Source organism: Ornithorhynchus anatinus, chromosome 8, assembly GCF_004115215.2.
Source record: "Ornithorhynchus anatinus isolate Pmale09 chromosome 8, mOrnAna1.pri.v4, whole genome shotgun sequence".
Lineage (NCBI taxonomy): Eukaryota > Metazoa > Chordata > Mammalia > Monotremata > Ornithorhynchidae > Ornithorhynchus > Ornithorhynchus anatinus.
In genome coordinates this window covers 40,769,151-40,789,087 of record NC_041735.1, presented here as the reverse complement: position 1 = coordinate 40,789,087, position 19,937 = coordinate 40,769,151, and the positions used below count along the sequence as shown (strand labels likewise).

The window sequence follows — 19,937 nt, the reverse complement described above, 5'->3', positions numbered from 1 at the left end:
CTTTTAAAAAATATATATATTTTTATAATATGCCAGGGACTCACACAGTCCATTCTATGTTGCCCCTCTGCTGATTTTAGCAGAGAGGGAATGAGACAAGTTAGGGTGTTAGTTAGGGATCCCAGTGGCCCTAGTTATCTGAGTTGTGGCCCCACTTCTTGCCCCAGAGGTCAAGGAGCTAGTTCGATTTGACCCTGCCATATTCCTTGCTGTTCAATGTCAGTTCTGCACCAAGTTCTTCCCTGCAGCTAAGAAGCTGTTTGTTACCTTTAGTCACCATGGAGACCAACCTTGCTTTAGGCAAAGGGCATCTGCAGCTGTGATGAGACCAACAGTGCCCCACCAAGCCAGTGTTTCCCTTCCCTTGCCCCACCAAAAGCAGCACAGAATTGGGGCCCAGTGACTGCACTTAATGAATGGGGAGCAGGGAAAGGAGGTGAGCTGGATCAATTGTATTTATTGAGCGCTTACTATGTGCAGAGCACTGTACTAAGTCCCTGCTCTGCCCAAAAGGAGCTTAGAATCTAGAGGGGGGAAGGCTGACATTAATATGAATAAATGTTATGGATATGCACCTGAGTGTTGTGGGGCTGCGGGTGGGGTGAATAAAGGGTGCCAATCCAAGTACAGAGGTGGGAGAAGAGGAAATGAGGGCTTAATTGGGGAAGGCCTCTTGGCGGAAATGTACTTTTTATAGGCTTTGAAGGTGGGGAGAGTGGCAGTCTGTGGGGATCAACTTCCAGGCCAGAGTGCTTCGTATGGTGCTCTGCACACAGTAAGTGCTCAATAAATGTAGTTGACTGATTGATTTAGAGACAGGACAGGTTTCAGGAACAGGTTTCTCTCGCTTATTTGAAAGCCACCTAGAATTAAGGTGGGAAAGAAAAGATTCTCATTCCTTCTGTTCCCGTCCCATCTTGCTGCGCTTCCCTCCTGAGCCTCCGCCAAAGCAGCGAATCCAGCCTGCAAGTAAACAATTGGGAAGCAGCACGATGGGGGAGGGGGGGAACTGACTTCCCCGCAGTGATTGGCCACAGCAGTGTGTGGGACTTTTAGTTCCTAATGGTGGTGATTATGATAATAATAACCCTGGTATTTAAAGTGCTCACTATGTGCCAAGCACTGTACTCAATGCTGGGGAAGATATAAAATGACCAGTTTGGATGCAGTGCCCATCCCACATGGGACTCAAAGTGTAAGTAAGAGGGAGAACAGATGTTTAATCCCCATTGTACAGATGAGGAAACTGATTCACCAGAGAAGTTGTGACTTGCCCAAAGTCACATTGCAGACAAGCGACGAAGCTGGGATTAGAATCCGTGTCCTCTGACCCCCAGACCCATAATCTTTGTCCTCTGTGCTTTAGTAATTAGCACATGATGATGATGATAATAACATTGGTATTTAATTGCTTACTATGTGCCAAGCACTGTTCTAAGCGCTGAGGTAGATACAAGGTCATCAGGTTGTCCCAGGGGGGACTCACAGCCCATTTTACAGATGAAGTAACTGAGGCTAGGAGAAGTGAAGTGATTTACCCAAAGTCACACAGCTGACAAGTGGGGGAGCTGGGATTAGAACCGACGACCTCTGATTCCCAAACCCGGGCTCTTTCCACTAAGCCACGATGCATCTCTGGATATTTTGTATCACGGTCATTCGAAACTGGAGATGTACCTGTAGCTCGTTTGAAATAGTTATATAATAGCAGTAATGGTATTTAAGTGCTTTCTTTGTGCAGAGTACTGTACTGAGTTCTGGAAATGGTGTACATGCAGGTGGGAATTAAACACAGATCCTGTCCTGAGAGGGGCTCGGGATCTAATGATATTATATAGGCAGAAGGACTTTAGGCAGAAGGACTTAATTTAGTGTGGCTGTTCTTTCCCTAACACAAGTGTACATAGGTGTTAAATCATCAGTTTTACCTCCAGGACTTGTGAGCTCAGTGTCTGGGAAACAGCTGTGGCGCTGAAACCTCGATCTTTTATGTAGCATAGCAACCTTGGAAGATGAGCGTTTCTCAGGAAAGCAATGTCATTTGAATTTGTTTGCTTCGTGCTCATGTCTTGCTTTTAGAGCTGAAAAAGAATGGTTTGTCATTGGAAAAGTTAAACTATAAAAATACTGTTAAAATATATTGTTTAGCTTATAGATAAGTGATTCTTCAATTAGATATAAAAATGTTTTTTAAACTATCAAGAAAATGGATAAAATTTGTGCATTTTATCCAAAACTCATTTTTGAGTATTGTTTGATAGTGTTTCTTCTCTTGCAATAAAAACTGTCAACTCCATTGATTTCTTCTATGTTCAGTTGGCTAAAGAAAGCAATTTGTTAACATTTATCTCACTATGAAACATTGCCTGCAAGTGATCTATTATGCGGTGGTTGGTGGTCGTGGGATGCTGCCGTGGCAGGGAATGGGGGAGAAGTCCCTTACTCCAAACTGAAGGTCTGCTTGATCTCTAGGCTTTGGGGCTCCCATCTGGCCAGTGTATTTGAAGTTCATTCCTTCATTCAATAGTATTTATTGAGCACTTACTATGTGCAGAGCACTGTACTAAGCGCTTGGGATGTACAATTTGGCAACAGATAGAGACAATCGCTACCCAGTGATGGGTTCACAGTCTAAACGGCAGAGAGAGTTCCCTGGCTAACAACCAGGGTAAGGAATTATTTGGCAGCAGTATCCTTAGGCCCCTCTCAGGGTCGCATCTGGAGAGGTTCTAGTTCTCTACCAATCTCGGCTATGGGAGGGAGGGTCAAGCAGAGGCCTGCCCATTCCGTTCCTAGCTTGGCCAGTGGCTAGCCAGTGGAAGGCCATCTACCACAAGTCAAAACTCACCCGTGCTGGTTAGCCGCGGGGCACGGGAGAGAGTCGAGGGTGGAGACTGGAGTTTACTGTGGGGAAGGCGGGAATGAATGGTAAACCACTTCCATATTTTTACCAAGAAAACTCTATGGACACACTACCAGAACGATTGCGGATGGAGAGCGGGGCGTTCTGGGAGAGATGGTGTCTGTGGTGTCCCTATGGGTTGGAAAGTTTTGCTGGCTTAAGAAGAAACAAGTAGCCTCAGTAGTCAAGGAGTGATGAGATACCTTACAGACAAAGGGAGAGAGAGGAAGGCTTAAGTGGGGCCAAGAGTGAGATAAGAGTGTTTGGGTGAAACTGCAGAGAATCATTCAGTCATTTGAGTGCTTACTGTGTGCAGAGCACTGTACTAGACACTTGGGAGAGTACAGTATATGACATTAATAGGCCATTCAATCATTTATTGAGTGCTTACTGTGTTCAGAGCACTGTATTAAGCGCCTGGGAGGGTACAATACAACAATAAACAGATGCGTTCCCTGCCCACAACGATCGTACAATCTAAAGAAGGGGAGAAGAACTTGCAGTCTAACAGGACTGTTAGACTCTTAGAAATAAGGTCTGTCACTCTCTCCCTCTCCTGCCACCTTTCCCTCCTCTAGTCTTGGAACTACTGTTCGCACTCATTATGTCTCTAAGAAATAAATAGAAATTACCCTGGTCTCCGGTTATATTTTATTTTATTTTATTTAATAATTTATTCAGTGGCTAATAGTTTTCAAAGAATACTTCATAATTTGCAGCTTTTTCGAAGTGTGGTCCATATAAGCAGTCCCATCCCTTGTTTGACAGATCTGGTTTAGGGAAACTATACATCGCCACCGTGGATAAAGATCAGTCAGATCACCTGCAGGACCGTACACTTTGGGGAACTCCTGATATGTTTTGAATAAAATGGACTGAGTTTTCAGATGCAGCTTTGCTGATTGTTAGGGACATAAAATTAATCCAGTGTATTTATGTCAGTTCATTGTTGAATTTCACCCATTTCCATATTGGTGTTAGGGAAATGTAGATTATTGCATTCATTTGCCCTTTAAGTGTCAAACTTGTTGACACATTCTGTTAAAGTCTCACCTTTATCTTCACAGCATCTTTGTGCTAATGTAATAAAAAGACTATTTAGGATACAGCTAATGCAAATTTTTTAAAAATCACAAAAATTTCTTCAGTACAAGGAGGGGGTGCATTTCCCTTCCAACCAAGATAATGTTTGGATCCTGCTGATAATGTCGTGTACTAGAGTAGTTAACCGCCAATACAAATGCTAAGCAAAATAGAAACACTTCTTGTGACTGAACTAAAATTAAGGAAAGGGATATCGTGAGTTTCGTGCTGTTATACCAGAAACCACTTTTGTTTTATTCACGCTAAAGCTGATCCGGAGGAGTTGGAATAGGGAAAGTTTGAGTTGTAATCTAATTCAGAATCCAGAGAATGCATTCTTTTTTTGTAAAATAGGGCAGGCAGTGGGGCATTCACTGTGAGCAAAAGCAGGATGTTTGACTGGGCAACTGGCATATTCTGATTAGGGGTCAGGATGCTGGACCTTATTTTGAGAGAGGTCAGTAAATTCTAGAGGTACCAGAGTTCCTGAAGCTAACCTAGGCTGGTTAAAGGTGAGGTTTAGCTTCTTATGACTTGAGAGAGAAACTGGTTCCAGGAGGAGGTGGGGTGGTGGAGCGGCGATGGCCTGGGACAAACGCCAGAGGGTTGTGATGCCCTACGAGGAGGAGAGTAACCGGAAAGTAGGCGTTAGAGATGAGGGAATGAAGGTTTGGACTCCGAGGCGCGTGGGTACGTTTGTTCCATTTTGGGTTTTAGGTTTTATGTTGGGCATTTGGCAACCTGAAAGAATGACTGTTTAGTACTGAATCTACTTGAAATTTTTTTGAGAAAGAGTGGGCACAAGCTACCCTTCAAAATCAATCAGTTATATTTTTGGAGTACTTAATGTGCAGATCACTGTATTACTCTCTTCAGAGAGTATTAATAGGACCAGGCCCTCAAAGCATGTACTGTTTACTGGGGGAAACAGACACCCAAGTAAACTACAGTTTGGGGGGAAGTAATAGAGATATGTAACAAGTGCTACTGGGCCTGCAGAGTTAGGAATACTGAAGTGCTTAGGTGGTGCTAAAATCCTCATGTGGGTTGGAGGAGGCTTAGGTGGTGCTAAAAGCCTCATGTGGGTTGGAGGAGGTAAAATGGGGAGAGTAGAAATTAATCAGGGAGGGTCTCCTGGAGGAAATGAGTTCTCAGGGGGGCTTTAGACAAGGAGAGATCTGTAGTTTGTTGGATACAAAGGGGGAGATGAGGTGACAAACTGACTCTTGTGGCCCTTGTAAATGTAGCCAACAGTTACTTTATCTGGGTGTTTGGGGAAACAGTCATGAGGTTGATAGGGTCATAGTAGATGGCCAGTCAGGAGAGGTAGACAAACTCACAACATGCAAATCGTGTGCATATGTCTTGTCTTGTCTGGTAGGGGCTCTCAACTCAGGCAGGACAGAAGCCATGTAGGAAGAAGAAAAGCTATTTAGAATTCAGTTTATTCTTACATGAGATTAGCCCTGTATTAAAGTATTTTATTGGGATAATTCAAGGTCATCCCCAGTCTCCTTATATAAAAGTTAGAATCATTAATTTTTTCAGAGGATAAACCAGATTCAGGCACATGACTGGTGTGAGGAAGTTGGTGTCAGGATTGGGATTGGCTAGTGTAAGGCTTGGATCTTTTTTCATCTGGGTCTTTAGGTGACGTGCATTCACACGTATGTAAATGCTCACAACTCACGTACGTAAATGCTCACAACTCGTTTTCAGTGTCTCTTAGGCTGTAGGTTGTGGGGATGGCAAACACCAGTTCCTGAATAGCTTGTGTGATTGTAGCAAGATATTTATAGGAAAAGAGCTACAACAGAGCAGTTTTGCCATAACGGGATATATCAGATATGGCTGTTTGAGGAGGTGGGTTGGGTTGTGAATTAGATGTGCTTGGTGTCAGGAGCTTTTGTAAGGATTTTAGTGGACTGGGGAAATAATACTCAGGTGAGAATTAGGGTCCCCGGCCCTCAAGGAGCTCCCATTATAAGAATGAAGGATGGGGGCGACGGATAACAGGCACAGCAAGAACACAAGAATAACTTAAAAAAAAAACAAGGATGAATACAAGAAAATTTGAAAAAATGAGTAGAGTTCTGTGACTAGAAGAGCAGAGGTTTGGGTTATTTGGAGCTCAGAATCCCCCAGTCAGCAGCAGCCACAGTAACAACCACAGCTCCAGCCTTGTAACCTTCTATATCTTGTAAAGCTGGTTCCCTGCTGCTCCTCCTGCTGCTGGTGTTCTTCCTGCTGGGTTAGTGCAAGGAAGGTCAGAATTGAGGCCCTAGGATAACGGGGATTGGCACAGACTTACTGGAGAGGCCAGATAGGATGCATATTTCAAAAATGCCTGTATTCGCTTTTCATTAGAAGTATGATTACAATCTGTGCCTCTGTGCCTCAGTTACCTCATCTGTAAATTGGGGATTAAGACTGTGAGCCTCATGTGGGACCTGATTACCCTGTATACCCCAGCGCGTAGAACAGTGCTCTGCACATAGTAAGCGGTTAACAAATACCAACAGTATTATTCAACAGAATTTGGGAGTGTTTTAGCTCTTCAAATTAGCTGAATGCTGTCTGTAGCGTAAAGGCCGACACTATAATTTTAAGCAACCTGTTATAATTATTTATCATTTATTAAGGACTTCTGTGCATTTGACGTAGTCATTAGAACTCAGATATCAGCAGTAGAGAGAATGTTTAATGCCTGGGGATTATCAAAGAGTTTGAGGACGGGGAGAATAGAGTTTAGTCTTCATTCTGTTGGTTTTTTATCTTTAAAAATTTTTCAGCTAGAGTTTTTGTGTCCCGACATCATTTTAATTTTGAAAATGCATGTAGCTGTGAACAAAATACCTCCATGCTGTAGCGTCACATCTGCACCCACTTCTCTGGAAGCCTCCAGCACACACTTCTTTCCACTCCTTAAAAGGGATGTGCATGGGTTTAATCACATTGTCCCAACTTTTGCAGCATGCGCTCACTTTCCAAGCTTACGCATTCAACCCAGTATTAGAACTAAAGAGGCATGGCAGTTTCCTTATGAAAGGTCAGAAATTCGTTTTGATTTTGTTACAAAAGTCTCCATATGTTTCCTAAATTCAGGTTGGGTTAGTAACCTAAGTGTATATTTCAGGCTGTGAAAAATCTTGGATTATCAGATTTCCATAGGTGCTTCACTTTTCTGGTCATCTGTGGAGGGAAGAAGGCAAATAGAACAGAATTCTTTTAACTGTACGTCTGATTCTAGCTGGAATCATTTCTACAGCTAGTGAGGGTTTTTTGTTAGTTTTTTTAAATGGTATTTGTTAAGCACTTACTATGTGACAGGCAGTATCGGGTCAGTACTAAGTGCTGGAGATAGATACAAGATTATCAGGTTGGACACAGTCCATGTCCCGCGTGGAACTCACCGTCTTAATCTCCATTTTACAGTTGAGGTAACTGAGGCACAGAGAAGAAGCGACTTACCCATGGTCGCACAGACATGTGGCAGAGCCAGGATTAGAGCCCTGGTCCTCTAACCCCCATGCCCGAGTTCTTTCCACTAATTCATGCTGCTATTGTAGAGAATTTCACTTTTTTTCTCCTTTCCTTGACCTCTCATACAAAGGAAAACAATAAGTGTTATTTACCGAGCTCTTACTGTGTGCATAACACTGTTCAGAGCATTTGGGAAGCAGCGTGGCCAAGTGAAAAGAGCACAGGCCTGGGAGTCAGAGGACCTGGGTTCTAATCTTAGGTATAGAAAAAGAGTTATGTTGTTTATAATTAGACCTGAGTCTGCTGAATTTTTGTGAAAATTGGCGGGTCCTTGCTCAGAAAAGTATGTGGTGTATTTAAACTAGGTTGGAAGGCCACAGACTAGATCTACTGTTGAGTGCCCTTAATAAATGGCAGAAGTTTTCATTCTTTTGTGCTCTTCAGTTCTCATATATTATCAGTGGGGTTTTTTGTTTTTTTTTTAGCAGATCCTGCTTTAGAACTTCGATCTAATCTATTGAACCAATCAATCCATTACATAATGGAATGAGATATGTAGGGTTAGTTTTTTTAAATGTTCTTAAAATACACAGAAGTTAACAACAACACACTAGCCACATTCTTCCTTATAATTGAGCAGTCAGCAACCTTTTTTTTTTTCCAGAACGGCCAAATACAATGAAACCTTTGAGCCCTTAGTGAGCATAGAGACATATAATCTATGTCTCCTCACATGGCCTGTGATGTCATTATATCATGCTATTGCCTGGCACAGTGCGATAACATCATTTTATCCCGTGGCCGCTTCATAGCAACAACTGTTGTTGCCTGTGAAAATGTGAAAGAGAAGAGGAAGGAGGAGGGGGGAGTACTGATGAGACAGTCAGATTCTAAATGTTTATAACGCATTATTAGATTGTAAACTCTCAGGGCAGGGACCACGTCTTGCATTTTTTATTTGTATTATATATTCTCCAAACAGCTAGTAGAGTGCTCTGAACACTAGGTGTTAAATCTTGTTGAGAATGACAAAGTTCGACGATCAAAGAAGGTTACCTCACTTTGAACATATATTCCAGCCATTTGTGATTGCCATTCCAAGGACTGGTGAAAATACTTTAAAATCCCATGTAATGTGAGTTTGGGGGCACTTTGTTTTCTCCTGTATAGTAGCAGAGTTATAAAAAAAATTGAGACAAGCAGGGGTCTGTTGAAACCCTTTGGAGATGTGTCCATGGTTCCCTCGAGTTCAGTTATGTAGTCATAAACCAGGAAAATGTCTTGACTCTTTTCAAGGGGCCCACTGTTATATGTGGAATATTCAAACCATTGGGTATTACTGGAAGAATACCATGGAAATTTATGCTATTTAGAGACTTGAACTGGTTTTATATTTACTACCCACAGCTTGAACCCATTATGATAATGATGATGGTAATAGTATTTAAGTGTGTACTATGTGCCAAGCATTGTAACGAATGCTGGGTAGTAATGAGATAAACAGAGGTAGACAGTTCCTGTCCAAGTGGGCCCACAGTCTAAGCAAGAGGGAGAAGAGGTATTAGATCCCCATTTTACAGATGAAGCCGAGACACAGAGAAATTAAGTGGTTTGCCCAAGGTCACCCAACAGGCAAGCGCCAGGATTAGAGCCCAGGTCCTCTGACTTCCAGGGCCTCTTTTTACCAGGACACCTTTCTGTGTGGGTACCCTCAGGTTGGATGAGGTAAATTGTGGGTATTGCGGGTCTCTTTCAGAATAGGCAGAGGCACCTCCTTCATCTGCTGCTTCTCTTGGAGGAGACAGCCACCCTGCCGATCCCTTCTTGGGGCAGAGGGATACTGGCTGGAGCTGAAGCAGAAAGCGACAGGCCAGCGGAGGGAGGGAGAAGGGCAGACCAAAATGGGCTGTGGTGTATTCCTGAGAGCTCAAACTGGGGTTCTAACCCCAGCTCCGCCGCTTGTCTGCTCTGTGACATTCGTCAAATGGCGTAATGTCTCTGGGCCTCAGTTTCCTCCTCTTTAAAATGGGGAGTCAACAACTGTTCTCCCTCATGTGTAGACTGGGATACCTCGGGTGGGTTAGGAACTGTGTCTGACCTGATCGACATGTCTATCCCAATGCTCAGTACATCACTTGACACATAGTGAGCATTTAAGAAAAGTAATAATTATTCATTCAGTGGAGTAATGGAGATCAGTTTTTCTGTAATGTAAATTTTCCTTAACACAGTAATCTGGATAAATTCAACTGGTTGTTCAGATTAACTAACCGGCAATTTTGCTACGTACAGATGACTGGGGGTGTAGATTATTGTGGACATCTAGATGTCTAATGTAAGTAACCTAATCAAGTTTAAGAAAGATAGAATTTGTTGGCATATATTGCTGTCTACAGCAATTGAAGCACTGTTCTAAGTGCTGGGGTAGATACAAGGTAATCAGGTTGGACCCAGTCTCTCTCCACATCAGGCTCACATTCTTAATCCCCATTTTACAGATGAAGCAACTGAGGCACAGAGAAGTAAAGTGACTTTTCCAAGATCACATAGTAGACATGTGGCGGAGCCAGGATTAGAACCCACCTTCTCTGACTTCCAAGCCCTCTGACTCCCAAGCCCTTGCTCTTTCCATTAGGCCACTCTGAGTATCTAAGAGAATAAAAATGCACCAGTTCTCTTATGTAGCACAGAGATTTTCTTGCAGAACTGGCCTTAAGGAAAACTCATTCTGTAGCATTCCCATTCATACATGGCACATGTGTATACGAGCCACATGCTTTGACTCTTGATGCCATGTTGCTCGTGGTCATATAGACTCAAACTGTCAGAGAAACATTCCCTCATTCCCTAGCAACATTCTAGCCAAAATGCATAGTGAGGATGCGTATTATGGCAGAACTGAATGTACCTCTACTAAATATTTACGGTATCTTTGGGAATTATGTTATGCTTTTTTTTTCAGAGTTTTCAAAATGCTTTTCCATCTGTATTTCATTCATCAACCAACTTGAGCTCTGGCAGCTATTGAGCATGTTTGGCTATTCTAAGAAAGACATCAGGATCCTAAATCAACACCCCAAAAATACAGTGGGTTCAATCAGAGTAAAAAGTATTTGTTAGACTCATTTCTTCACAGGCAGGTGGTTAGAAGGTATAGTCTTGTTCAGCCTATTTTATTATGTATATGACAAGATCAGTCAATCAGTAGTATTGAACACTTAACTATGTGCAGATCTGCTAAGTGCTTAAGAGAATGCAGTACAGGAGTTAGCAGACGTGTTCCCTGTCCACGGTGAGCACACAGTCTAGCGGGGAATAGAGACTTGAAAGGTGGATATGTGATCCACAAGGAACCATTCATAGGCCATGAGCATCACCACTGGTCACTCAATCAATCAATAGTAGCTGTTGGGCGCTTATTGTATGCAGAGCACTGTAATAATAATATTTATGGTACTTGTTAGGTGCTTACTATGTGCCAAGCACTAAGTGCTGGGGTAGATACAGTCCCTGTCCCACATGGGGCTCACACTCTTAATCCCCATTTTGCAGATGAGATAGCTGAGGCCCAGAGAAGTTAAGGGACATGCCCATGGTCCCACAGCACACAAGAGGCAGAGCTGGGATTGGAACCCATGACCTTCTGACTCCCAGGCCCGTGCTCTATCCCCTATGCCATGCTGCTGTACAGACGAGTTGAGGAGGCTGAAGTCCAGAGAGTGCCTTGTGCAATTTTTTTTGTCATCCCACTGGGTGTGAGTCTGGTACAGAACCTAATTAATTGCCCAAACAGCCCTCCCACATTCCATAAAAGTCACATTTAGAAGAATATATCCCAGCTATATTTTGGGGGTGTGCTTTTATTTATCAGTTAGTGAATTCATTTTCAATACTACTACATAGATGGATTGTATTTAAGAGGCTAATGTAATCCTGGCAATCCAGAAAACCATTCTAATTTTAAGGTTTAGTGCCTCGTTTTACCAGACTTAAATACTTATAGATCTGTGCTTTTAAACCCAAGGCGAATTTTCTTTTGTGGACTGGCCTATTGTGACTTGTAATGATAGGGTACATGATGGACAAGCAGTGCAATCTGATCAGGATCCTATATGCTTAAACTTTCAATCAGTCTAAACTGATTCCCAAATCGCTCAAGGAAAAGTTCCCATGAAAACTATAGGCATTAGTGCTTGTAATTTTACAGGCAGCATTAAAAAGGTTTTTTTTGTATTTCTCTCTCAACCAAAAGCATATATTAAATGCAGATGTTCAAACTCAAATATGCTGGGGAGGAGGTTATTGGAAAGATTTGGTGTTGGCCGCTCTTAAGTTTACACATCAAACAGACTGTTCTGAAGCTGCTTGAGCAAAAAATTTGCTTTTGATTTAGTTATTAAATTTAAATGACATTTTCATTGATGCACCATTTGGTCCTTTCCAAAAGATCACATAGAAATGATAAAAAATACTACTCAGATTAAGTTTTTAAAGGTTTGCTATTATTCAGAACTGGTCAGTCTCTTGTTTCAAAATAAGAATTTGATGTTGTTTACAAACCAGTGTAGACTCATTGGCATGTGATGTCTGATTTAGAGATAATTTGCCACTGTCATTTAAGATGCAAAGGAGTTTTTTTGAACAAAACCATGGTATTGAATTGCCTGATTAATAAATACTTAGAGTTTGAATGCTTCTGCTAAATGTTTTGCAGATGAAAAGAAATCAATAGTATATATGTTTTGTCAATACTTCATTTCATGTGGTAAATTGAAAGGATTTGATCACTGTCCGAAAATGGGAGGTATTACGTATGCGTTTTAATGCGTTGGTCATCTAGGGACCTATCATTTATTTCACTTGAAACAGAGGCAGAAAAGATAGATAGGTTTAGTATCTACTATTGTACAAATGGAATCTTCCTCCCTGTCCGACAAGATTTAATCCCCAAAATATAGTTTATTAGGTGTTTCATCTCAGAGAAGTAATTAATGAAGTTAGATATGATTCACCTACTTCTTAGTGGGCTAAAGATTCAACTTCATTTTGGTAATCTTTCTCATCTGTTTGGCTACTCTTCTATTCTTTCCTCATCAATTCCCCCAACTCTAACCCACACCAGCTCTCCCACCTCCTTCTGTAACCCCCCGATGATCCTGCCTAGAACTTTGTCCGTAAACTAGAAACATTGAACCCAAGGCCTCTTCTCCCCATCACTATACTTCTCATCCCTCTACCACCCCAGCCTTCTCTTCCTTCTCTATCCTGGCTGTTTCTCAAGAAGAGATCACCTATCTACTTCCCACCTAGGTCTCTCTACCTTTTCCCTCTTATTTCCTAGAAGCACTTGCTCCCGCCCTCCTCACGTGCCTTAATTTTATATTCAGCTTCTCTCACTAGAATGGTTCTTTGCCCTTTGTAAGCTCCTTAATGGTAAGGATTGTGACTACCAGTTCTACCAAGCACCTAGGACAGTGCTCTCCACACAATAAGTACTCAGTAAAGTCAACTGATTGATTTTTTCAAGCAAGCTGAAGTCTCCCTGAACGGAAAATACCATCTTTGACTCCTGCAGCCCTCTTCCAGCTCTCACGCCTATGCTTTGCCCTCTTAATAATAATGTTGGTATTTGTTAAGCGCTTACTATGTGCCGAGCACTGTTCTAAGCGCTGGGGTAGACATAGGGGAATCAGGTTGTCCCACGTGGGGCTCACAGTCTTAATCCCCATTTTACAGATGAGGGAACTGAGGCCCAGAGAAGTTAAGTGACTTGTCCACAGTCACACAGCCGACAAGTGGCAGAGCTGGGATTCGAACTCATGAGCCCTGACTCCAAAGCCCGTGCTCTTTCCACTGAGCCACGCTGCTTCTCCACGCTGCTTCTCTTCTGCCCAAATCCTTAAAAGTATTCTATATACACCTGCTGCCTTCACTTCTTCTCCATTTCTTCTTGACCCACGCAGTCAGATTTTTGTCCTCTTCACTCCACTGAGACCCTTCTCCCGGCTCCACCACATATCTGCTGTGTGACCATGGGCAAGTCACTTAAGTTCTGTGGTCTTCGGTTCCCTCATTTGTAAAATGGGGATTAAGAGTGTGAGCCTCATGTGGGACAGGGACTCTGTCCAACCTGATTAACTTATATCTGCCCCAATGCTTAGAACAGTGCTTGATACATAGTAAGCACTTAAGTACCATAATTATTATTCTCCAAAGTCATGGATGAACTCCTCATAGCTAAGTTCAGTGAGCTGTACTCTGCCCTAATCCTCCTCTGATCTCTTGTCCTCTTTGGACACTGCGGGACATTTCCTTCTCATTAGAATACTTTCTGATCTTTGTTTTGCTGATGAGCACTCTGCAGCTTTGCTTCCTCCCTCTCTGAATGCTCCTCAGTTTTCTCTGCTAGATCTTCTTCCACCTCATATCCCATAACCCCGGGTGTCCCACATGACTCTGTGCAGGGTCCCGTGTTCTTCTCCCTCTGCAGTCACTCTTAGGGACCTCATCCACTCGCATGACTTTTGCTACCATCTCTGTGTGGATGACTCCAAATCTACCTCCCTTGTCCTGATCTCTCGCCTCCCCTCCACCCCCCGGCACTATAAATCAATTAAGCAAGAGGTTTATGGAGTGCTTACTGTGTGCAGAGCACTATTAAAAACTTGGGAGACTATTAACCCTACGGTGCTTCCCATGCTGCTGTGTAGCTAATGGGAAGAGCATGGGCTTGGAAATCGGGGACCTGTATTCTAATCCCTGCTCTGCCTCTTCTCTGCTATGTGACCTTGGGCAAGAAGGTTAACTTCTGTGCTTCAGCTTCCTCATCTGAAAAATGGGGATCAAATGCCTGTTATTCCACTGTGAGCCCCGGGCAGAACAGGGACTAAGTCTGATTTGATTATTTTGTGTCTACCCAGCACTTGATACAGTGCTTGGCATTTAGTAAGTGCTTAAACAAATGCCACATCATTATTATTATTACCACCCAGTCCATGCTCTTAAGGAATTTACAGTTTTGTGGGTTAGACACTTCAATTACAGGTAAAGGGTGAAGTAGCATATACTTCTGGGGTACTACTGGGGTTGTGATCATTTAATTGCTTACGTGGTGCAGAAAAGCGGAAGTGGCCATTGGAAGATATAAACAAGGGAGAGTAGAGATTACCCTGAAAGCCTCTTGGCAGAAATATGATCTCAGAAATGTTTCCTGCTTCTACTCTTGCCCTCAGGAGACTTTTATATGCCTGGCCCGTCCGGCACCTCAAACTCAGCATGTCCAAAACTGAGCTTCATATCTTCCTTCCAGAGCCCTCCCCTCCTCTTGACTTCCCCATCCCGTTGACGGCACCACCATCCTCCCCCTCCCCCTACTGATGGGATCACTCTCAGCTCCACACTGTCATTCTGCTTCCGCCTCCAATCCGATGACAAGATCTACTAGTTTTTCCTCAAAATCCTTTCCAGATCTATTCCTTCTTCTCTGTCCATATAGCCACTATCCTGGTTCAGGACCTTGCTATAAGGTGATATGACTAGACTATTCACTGTCCTCCCCGCGTCCAGCTTCTCCCTACTGCAAAGTCTGTAGTCCACGCTCCTGCCTATATCATCGCACTTGTTTGTTGCCCCTCTCCTTGAAGCCCTTCAATGATGCCCTCTCCAACCCGCCACCCCCCCCCCCCATATTAAGCAAAGACTATCATTGGCTTTAAGATCTCTACCAGCTCTCTTCACCTTACTCATCTTGGCCCCCACTCCTCCCATTTTTTGTTCATGTTATCTCCAGGGCCTGAGCTCTCTACCCCCAGTATCTGCTAGACCTCAGCCCTCCCTATCTTCAAAGTCCTAAAAACCCTCCTCCTCTATACTAATAAGCCTTCCCTGACTGATTATCATTACCCAGATAATTCCGTCCAGCGACCACTTGAGCTTATTTTTTTGTGTCCAGCATCAGCTGTTGCATATTTGTGTGGAGGTAGAGAGGCGAGACGGTGTCTTTATTTTTCTGTTGTGTCTCCCAAGTGCATGGAACTGCTCAGAACTCAGTTAAGCGCTCAGTAAATACCAGTACTGTTACTTCAATATTACTATTATTTTGTGTTTCCAAGTTCATCACCTGTAGATTAAACCTAAGGTAAAATGTACTTTCTGATAGCTGAGTAAGAGAGTTACAAATATACTTGTGAAACTTTGGCGTAGAGTATGCTTTACCCTGGGAATTGGTGCCTTTCTCTAAGGAGGAAAGAGACTATCGAGCACACACGTTAAACGCTAAATAAATACCACAGGCTGGTTGACTGACAAGGGGGGATAAAGGCAGGGTACACTGTACTACTGTTAGGTAAGGTTTATGTTTCAAGTCTGGCGTCTTAAGACTCTCTATCCTTCCACCCCTAGAAGTGTGTGATGGAATTGCAGTAGAGGCGACGGGGATTATAGTGGAGTAGGAGACAACAGTCAAAGCAATAATAATGGAATAGGAGGCAACAGTCAAACTTATGACTGGAGACTTGTATAACAGGTTTACCATCATCTATCTCTATCTTGTTTCGTGTATATAGTAATATATAATGAATAAATTAGCCTCGTTGTGGACAGAGAGCAAGTGTGCTGTTGTATGGTACACTCCTAAGCGCTTAGTACAATTCTCTGCACATAGTGCGCAGTAAATATCACTGATCGATGATAATAATAAGAGTTGTCCTTGTCAGTAGTTGTCCTTGATATCTGACGTGTTTAACAAATACCATCATCATTATTATGTGTCTTGTTATATGGTCATATTTGGTATTTCCAGCGCTTCCTGAATAGGTGGGTTCAGATAGTCTCCTTGTCTGGCTACTTGAGGAGGACTCCTTTGGAGTGCAGGTATCAGATGTCCCGTCAACAGTAACACTGGCATCTCATTAGTGATGCTGGCTTGCCCAGAACCATCCACATACTTGTCAAGTGCCCCAGAAGCCAAGGAGACTGTTGGTTGGGTATGGGTACAGCCCCTGGCCATAAAACAGACTATCCCCGTGGGCCCCCTCAGCACTTGAGTCTAGACTGCAAGCTCGTAACGGGCAGGGAACGTGTCAGCTAATTCTGTTGTACTCTCCCAAGTGCTTAATACAGTGCTATGTGCATAGTAAGCACTCAATAAGTGCCATTGATTGATAGACTCCACGTGCCCCAGTTGGCCAGTGACTCGTATAAAATGTGGAAGTACTACTTTGTCTCTTGAAAGGTAGTGGAATGGGAAGGAGTGATATGCTGGGTCAATTCCAGTGATCACATAACACCATCTTTGGCTAGGAGTGGATCTCATTCCTCCCGAGCCAAAGGAACAAACAGAGAAAGAATCCAAGGAATAGACAGCCTCACAATCTGAGAGAGAGAACAGGCTTCTCCCTCCTGCTGCCCAAATTCTGCCCAGATCTGGGCTGGATCTGGATCTAGTCTGGGTCTGGCTTCAGAAAGGCTCCCAGGGCTCTCTTCTATCCAGACCCGCTCACGCCACAAAACCCAACACCTGTTCTTGTTATACTACCTGCTCTCACCGACTCCTGTTGAGCGGGAACTTCGAAGGAGCCATGAAATCGGAGGCAAAATTGAAAACAGCTCCAGATACTGCAAAAGGCAGTAGAGGGAGTTTCAGCATTTAGGTATTCACCTGATGATAGAGTCTTCAGTCGTGTTCCAGTCAAGTTGCACTAATGGGTAAAACTTACCGCCAGTGACTTTGTCTTCAAAGATAAAGGACGTTTATAAAAAGTGTTGTTTTAAGTGATGGAGGTACTGACCAAATGGTTTTAGTGACAGATTTGCACAGTGGATCGATCAGTGCTATTTATCGAACTCTTACTGTGTGCAGAGTACTGTACTAAGTACTTGGGAGAATACACTACAACAGAGTTGGTAGACTTGTTCCCCTGCCCACAGGGAGCCTACTGAGTCACACTTTTCTCTGAATAATTTAAATTACGAAGGCAGCTTGTTTGTTCCATACAAGATTCCTGTTGAGTCATCAGTCTCACTGCACTGCGGACCCCTTTCCTCCCATCCTCCCTCCAGCCTGAAACTTCTTCCCCCTCCATATATGCAGGACCATTGCTCTCCCCACCTTCAAAGCTATATTAAGGGCACATCTCCTCCAAGAGACCTTCCCTGATAAAGCCCTCTTTTGCCCGTCTCTCTCTCCCTTGTGTGTCATCTGTGCACTTGGATCTGTGCCCTTTGGGCATTTTGATATTCACCCCCTCAGTAATTATGCTCGTAACTATAAATTATATTAATGTCTCCTCCTCTAGACTGTAGGCTTCGAGCCTGGGCTTTGGAGTCAGAGATCATGGGTTCGACTCCCGGTTCTTCCACTTGTCAGCTGTGTGACTATGGGCAAGTCATTTCACTTCTCTGTGCCTCAGTTACCTCATCTGTAAAATGGGGATAAACTGTGAGCCTCACGAGGGACAACCTGATTACCCTGTATCTACCCCAGCGCTTAGAACAGTGCTCGACACATAGTAAGCGCTTAACAAATACCAACATTGTTATTAGTGGGCAGAGAATGTGGCTACCAACTCTGTTTATGTTGTACTCTTTCAGGGGTTTAGTTTAGCACTCTGTGTACAGTAAGCACTCAAATACCAATAATTGATTGGCAGAAAGGTGACATCAAGGGACTGTGGAGAAGATGGGTTATAACTCTTGTAGCATTTTACTCACTGTGAAACTCTAAAATTATAATGGAAGAAAAACGTTCAACTAATAAAATTCCAGTCTGCAGGGAACGTGTTTACCTACTCAGTTATGTTGTGCTCTCCCAAACGTTTAGTACAGTACTCAGCACACAGTAAGCGCTCAGTAAATATGCTAGATTGATTAATGTTCTATTCCCTCCCCCCCGCCCCCCACCTAACGTGTTTGTGCTACTTACCACACTTTTGGTGTAGTTTGTAATTGAGTTAGACTCTTAGAGTCACCTAGATAAATCTCATTCTAGTCGGTTTTGGTTTTCTTTGCACTTTGCTAATATTTTCTACCTCCTGTCCACCAGCTCTCCTATGAAGTTATCTTTGACTACATTTTTCCTTTACTTTCATCTTTCATTCCATCTCTGTCTTGGCATTTCTTCCTTGGAAATATTTGACAAATCCATGTTTTGTCCATCCTTAGGATCTCTACTTTGGTTCAAGCCCTATTCACTTCCTAATTGGTTTATTACACTATTTTCCTTACCCAGTTGTTCTGACTCTAGCCTCTCCCTTCCTCAGTTTTTCATAAATATAGTCATATGAATCATCTTTTAAAATGGTTATTGGTATCTTATCTCCCACTTTACAGATGAGGAAACTGAAACCAGAGAGATTTGAGAGGATAGGCGCACAGAGTAAACTGGTTGCAGAGTTTCGATTAGGTTATCTCTCTGCCTCCTAAAGTATACTTGGAATAAAGGAGGCTGAGATGAACTAATCTGGGGCTATTCCAATCCCCAATCTTTTCCTACTCCCTTCATTGCATATTGAATGCAGTGTGAAGTTGCATTCACAGCCTCAGCCCCCAGTGGCTGTAAATACTCCGTAAATCTCAGTCTTTATATTTTTCCATTCATATTCTTTATAGTTTGTAATTAAGTCATGGACTTGGTCATATCTCACTTGGAAATCTGATTCAGGCACAATTATTGGGGCCTTCTGCAAAGTTAGCAAATAAATCTTGTCCAACGTCTAGGCACCCCCTTACCTCTGGTTTGCTCTGGATATAGATAGGATAGTCCCGTCCCCCCCACCCCCCACTAGTTAGGTGTTATGTAGTCTCAATTTCAAGTTACAGAGTCCCCAGTCTCAATTTCATGAAACAGAATTTACTGAGTGTAAGAATTTCTCAGATCCAGTCAGCAAACGAGACAGTCTTTATATTCTGTAGCGGGCCTCTGCACCTTCGTTCCTGCTAAATCACACTGTGGGTGCTGGGCTGGTTGACTGACTTCATGCTTCAGTGTATGGCAGTTTGCATGTGTATTATTGTAATGTGTGTGTAAATTGAAGTCGGCATAAGGAGTGGACCATAAGGAGTAGATCTGATTTAGCTTTCAGCTTCTTCTGTCCTTGGGATTGAATAAAATCATGTCCTAAAGTGTCACTCGGCAACCATCCCTCTTCCATAGAACCCTCTCCTGATTTCCCCTGTTCCTCTGCATCAAGCAAATCCGCCCCCCCATAATGAACTTCAAAGCACTCCACCGACTTACCCGCCTTACATATCTGCTGTCTTCACTGCCACTCCCTAACTGATCACTTGTGTTTATTGAATGCTTACTGTCTGCCGGACACTGTACTAAGCACTTAGGAGAGTACAACTCAGCTATGTAACATATTTCCTGCCCACAGCAAGCTAAAAAAGAGTTGTTAGACATGTTCCCCGCCCACAAGGAGTTTACAGTCTAGAGTAAATATTTCTTCCTCCCAAGCTAACATTCTAACTG

The 19,937-nt window shown here is 43.0% G+C and overlaps 1 protein-coding gene across 4 annotated transcripts in view; it reads left to right on the top strand.

Annotated features, from left to right (window-relative positions):
* Positions 1-19,937, top strand: part of ANKRD28 (ankyrin repeat domain 28) — a 128,486-nt gene that overhangs the window by 44,951 nt on the left and 63,598 nt on the right. The window contains exon 1 of one of the 4 annotated variants that reach the window (XM_029070364.2): positions 366-436. The exons of the other annotated variants lie outside the window; for them this stretch is intronic. Within the exon in view, the coding sequence (XP_028926197.2) occupies positions 413-436 (24 nt within the window). The 5' untranslated portion in view covers positions 366-412. Of the gene's footprint in view, positions 1-365; positions 437-19,937 lie in introns of those variants that run through there. 4 annotated transcript variants of the gene reach the window in all.